This window comes from Perkinsus marinus, assembly GCF_000006405.1.
Source record: "Perkinsus marinus ATCC 50983 genomic scaffold scf_1104296932522, whole genome shotgun sequence".
Taxonomy (NCBI): Eukaryota; Perkinsozoa; order Perkinsida; family Perkinsidae; genus Perkinsus; species Perkinsus marinus.
In genome coordinates this window covers 1,604-6,131 of record NW_003215397.1, presented here as the reverse complement: position 1 = coordinate 6,131, position 4,528 = coordinate 1,604, and the positions used below count along the sequence as shown (strand labels likewise).

The 4,528-nt window shown below is 45.4% G+C and overlaps 1 protein-coding gene and 4 non-coding genes across 5 annotated transcripts; all 5 read left to right on the top strand.

Moving 5' to 3' along the window:
- The first annotated feature begins 264 nt into the window (after window positions 1-264).
- On the top strand, window positions 265-338 carry Pmar_PMAR022914. The gene has a single exon. It is a non-coding gene; the product is annotated as a tRNA-Arg (tRNA).
- A 483-nt stretch (window positions 339-821) lies between these two features.
- Pmar_PMAR022913 lies at window positions 822-895 on the top strand. The gene has a single exon. It is a non-coding gene; the product is annotated as a tRNA-Arg (tRNA).
- A 241-nt stretch (window positions 896-1,136) lies between these two features.
- On the top strand, window positions 1,137-1,210 carry Pmar_PMAR022912. Its single transcript has one exon. It is a non-coding gene; the product is annotated as a tRNA-Arg (tRNA).
- Window positions 1,211-1,572: 362 nt separating this feature from the next.
- Pmar_PMAR022911 lies at window positions 1,573-1,646 on the top strand. Its single transcript has one exon. It is a non-coding gene; the product is annotated as a tRNA-Arg (tRNA).
- Window positions 1,647-2,109: 463 nt separating this feature from the next.
- Pmar_PMAR022910 (hypothetical protein) lies at window positions 2,110-3,581 on the top strand (the record flags this gene model as incomplete). The annotated part of the gene is made up of 3 exons (XM_002785434.1): window positions 2,110-3,291; window positions 3,348-3,430; window positions 3,475-3,581. 2 exons carry the CDS (start codon window positions 2,110-2,112, stop codon window positions 3,357-3,359), a joined length of 1,194 nt encoding a protein of 397 aa, XP_002785480.1. The 3' UTR covers window positions 3,360-3,430; window positions 3,475-3,581.
- Between the last annotated feature and the right edge of the window lie 947 nt (window positions 3,582-4,528).

Genomic DNA, 4,528 nt, shown 5'->3' with positions numbered 1-4,528 from the left:
ACATGAGATAGTGGTGCGCACCAACGGCTGTACCTGAGCAATCCGGATTCCGCTCACGCATCCTGAATCGGCCACTCGATGTGAAGCTCCAACTAGTTTGCACAAGACGCTGAAGGCAAGCACATGAGATAGTGGTGCGCACCAACGGCTGTACCTGAGCAATCCGAATTCCGCTCACGTATCCTGACGGATTGACCAATTACCGCCTAAACCATTTCGGAAGAGTATTCAACTTTAATATCAATCAAAGTGACTAGCTTCATCGCCCGATTAGTTCAGCTGGATAGAATGTCTGCCTACGGAGCAGATGGTCGTAGGTTCGAATCCTGCATCGGGTATACATTAACTTCACTTCCTCTTCATCCATCCTACGTCAACGAAATCGGGCATCCGATGTGAAGCTCCACCTAGTTTGCACAAGACGCTGAAGGCAAGCACATGAGATAGTGGTGCGCACCAACGGCTGTACCTGAGCAATCCGGATTCCGCTCACGCATCTTGAATCGGCCACTCGATGTGAAGCTCCAACTAGTTTGCACAAGACGCTGAAGGCAAGCACGTGAGATAGTGGTGCGCACCAACGGCTGTACCTGAGCAATCCGAATTCCGCTCACGCATCCTGAATCGGCCACTCGATGTGAAGCTCCAACTAGTTTGCACAAGACGCTGAAGGCAAGCACATGAGATAGTGGTGCGCACCAACGGCTGTACCTGAGCAATCCGAATTCCGCTCACGTATCCTGACGGATTGACCAATTACCGCCTAAACTATTTCGGAAGAGTATTCAACTTTAATATCAATCAAAGTGACTAGCTTCATCGCCCGATTAGTTCAGCTGGATAGAATGTCTGCCTACGGAGCAGATGGTCGTAGGTTCGAATCCTGCATCGGGTATACATTAACCTCACTTCCTCTTCATCCATCCTACGTCAACGAAATCGGGCATCCGATGTGAAGCTCCACCTAGTTTGCACAAGACGCTGAAGGCAAGCACATGAGATAGTGGTGCGCACCAACGGCTGTACCTGAGCAATCCGAATTCCGCTCACGTATCCTGACGGATTGACCAATTACCGCCTAAACCATTTCGGGAGAGTATTCAACTTTAATATCAATCAAAGTGACTAGCTTCATCGCCCGATTAGTTCAGCTGGATAGAATGTCTGCCTACGGAACAGATGGTCGTAGGTTCGGATCCTGTATCGGGTATACATTAATCTCACTTCCTCTTCATCCATCCTACGTCAACGAAATCGGGCATCCGATGTGAAGCTCCACCTAGTTTGCACAAGACGCTGAAGTCAAGCACATAAGATAGTGGTGCGCACCAACGGCTGTACCTGAGAAATCCGGATCCCGCTCACGCATCCTGAATCGGCCACTCGATGTGAAGCTCCACCTAGTTTACACAAGACGCTGAAGACAAGCACATGAGATAGTGGTGCGCACCAACGGCTGTACCTGAGCAATCCGAATTCCGCTCACGTATCCTGACGGATTGACCAATTACCGCCTAAACCATTTCGGAAGAGTATTCAACTTTAATATCAATCAAAGTGGCTAGCTTCATCGCCCGATTAGTTCAGTTGGATAGAATGTCTGCCTACGGAGCAGATGGTCGTAGGTTCGAATCCTGTATCGGGTATACATTAACCTCACTTCCTGTTCATCCATCCTACGCCAACGGAATCGGGCATCCGATGTGAAGCTCCACCTAGTTTGCACAAGACGCTGAAGGCAAGCACATGAGATAGTGGTGCGCACCAACGGCTGTACCTGAGCAATCCGGATTCCGCTCACGCATCCTGAATTGGCCACTCGATGTGAAGCTCCAACTAGTTTGCAGAAGACGCTGAAGGCAAGCACATGAGATAGTGGTGCGCACCAACGGCTGTACCTGAGCAATCCGGATTCCGCTCACGCATCCTGAATCGGCCACTCGATGTGAAGCTCCAACTAGTTTGCACAAGACGCTGAAGGCAAGCACATGAGTGTGATACATATACGGGCACTTGATATAGCGCACGCCCGTATAATCGATCACTACTTGGTAATCTGACTATTGATGACAATTGTGTTACGCTGTGCAGCTATCTTAGCTCCAGCTTATGGTTTTCCTCTTACTCTTGTATGTTCTATTCTCTTCCCATCTACCTGATATCGAGTTCAAGTACAACATGGTGCCCAGACCAGATGATCTTGACGACGAGGAGTATAATTATGTGATTGCGGCCCTCCAAGACAATGAACAAGAGCAACACCAAGATCGAGAAGAAGACGCCGAAGTAGACCACCAAGAAGACCAAGGAGAAGATGGGGTTGAGCGTAACCTGAACGGCACTGAAGAGGTCGAGACCGACAATAAGAAACTGCCTAAAGAAGATGGTGGCACTACTGGGAAGACTACGGTATCCAAGAATGGAAAAGATGGTGTGGTTATGCGTGGAACACTAAAAAATTATAATATTATGGCGTCCCCATTCTCTGGTGGAAAAGAAGGAGAAGATGTTGTTCAATGGTTACAGAAGTTCGAAGAGTGTCTAGATATGTTATCACAATTCCTACCAACTAAAAAACGGTTCCCTCTACTCAAGTTTAACTTGAAAGGTCCAGCCTACAACACTGTCATCGCCAATGTCCGTACTGATGCTCCTGGTTCTGATGATACTACCTTATACAATCAAGCAAAGAAGATTCTACTGGATCGCTTCGGTCCATGCACTTTCACAGCATGGCGTAAGTTAACTACAAGGACAATGAAGGAGAATGAGTCAGCCGGAGAGTATTTAACGGAGTTACAGAGGTTGGCATCGGCAGCTATACCATCTACAGTACGTAAGGAGAGAACTTGGGTCAATGTATGTGCATGTTTGCAATTCTGGAACGGTGTACCCCAAGACATCCCCGGGCTCTCTGCAATAAAAGCCCAATGGCGAGAGATATGGCAGAATCATAAAGATATAGTTCAAGGGTGCTTAACCCTTGCTGAAGGGTTTTCGGTGAATCCTGATAAGAGTGGTGATTCCATAGCTGCCATGACCTACGGTTATAGAGCCAGCACTGGTAAAGGAGCCAAAGGCTATAAAGGCAAAGGCAAGGGTAGAGGTGCCAAAGGATATAAGGGCAAAGGCGGCTGGCAGAGCTGGTATGGAAAAGGAAAAGGTCTCCGTTATAAGACCGTTGTGAGAACTATTAATAAAGATGGAGTTAGATGTTATACGTGTAATGGGCGAGGACATACATCTTCTCAATGCCCATCAAATCCAGCTAATATAGCGGATAACACTCCAGTAATAACGGGGAAACTGTGTGAGAATGAGAGCCGATATCTCTCCGTTTTGCTCAGGTGCAGCGATAAGGTTACTCGGAATGGCAAAAGTGATGTCTTTGCAGCCATGATCGATACAGGCAGCACAATATCTGTCATAAGTAAGACGCTTTTCTCGTATATCATTAATTCTGATGATTGGCAGTTGAGCGAGGTTCAACGACAACAGGTTGAAATTGAGGCAAAACGTGTGCAGATTAGTACGCTCACAGGAGCGATAAGTGCTTTCAAGCTGCCTTATACTGTCCCCATAAATATAGAATTGTGTGGTGTTCAAGTTAAGCCTTGGGTATTGGAACAAGAAGTCATATTAAAAATCAACGGAAACAATATACACGCCCTATACGGAATGGATTGGATCAGAGCGTGTGGACGGCTAACACTGAATGTTAGAAATAACAAGGTAAGAATTCACTCAACGATGGAATGCCTAGTAATGGACAAAAAAGGAATTAAAGACAGTAATGTCTTAAATGACAAGCAGGAAAAAATAGTAGAAAGTAATAATGAAATTAGTAAGAAGCGTAAGTGTGAATACTTAAAACCAGGAGAACAGAATAACTGCGTCACGGAGACGAAAGATAGAAATGAAGTTCGAATAGTAGAAAAAGATTTGATACTAACAAGAAAAGCAGATCCGACCAAAAAACATAAATACTATTGGGAAGTTGAGTGGATATGGAAAGACAAACCGAAAGAAGTACTATATAGACCACCTCATTATGAAGAAGTTATGAATAAATTAAGTCCCAAAGAACTACAATTATTCCACGAGTCTATTGATGATATGATCCAGAGAGGGTATTTCGTTCCCGTTCCTAAAAGTCGCGTTAAGGCATACTTAACAACAATGCCGGTGATTTCTCTGGGACGTACAACTCCAGTTAGAGTTGTACTAGACTATAAGGGTTTAAACTCTCGAATAGAGAGCATGCCAAACTCCAATGGCGAACCATTGAATTGCCAACGAATGATTCGTATATGGCGCACTCTAGACTTGAACCAAACACTAGCAATAGACATAAAGCATGCGTATATGATGATGCGGGTAAAAGAAGAACAACAATACTATCAATGCGTACGTTTCCCGCACATGAAAGCAGGTGAAGACACATTTGCCATGACCAGAGCAGGTTTTGGTTGTAATATAAGCGGTAAGGCTTTAGACAAAACAATTGATAAGATACTAGAAAACACAC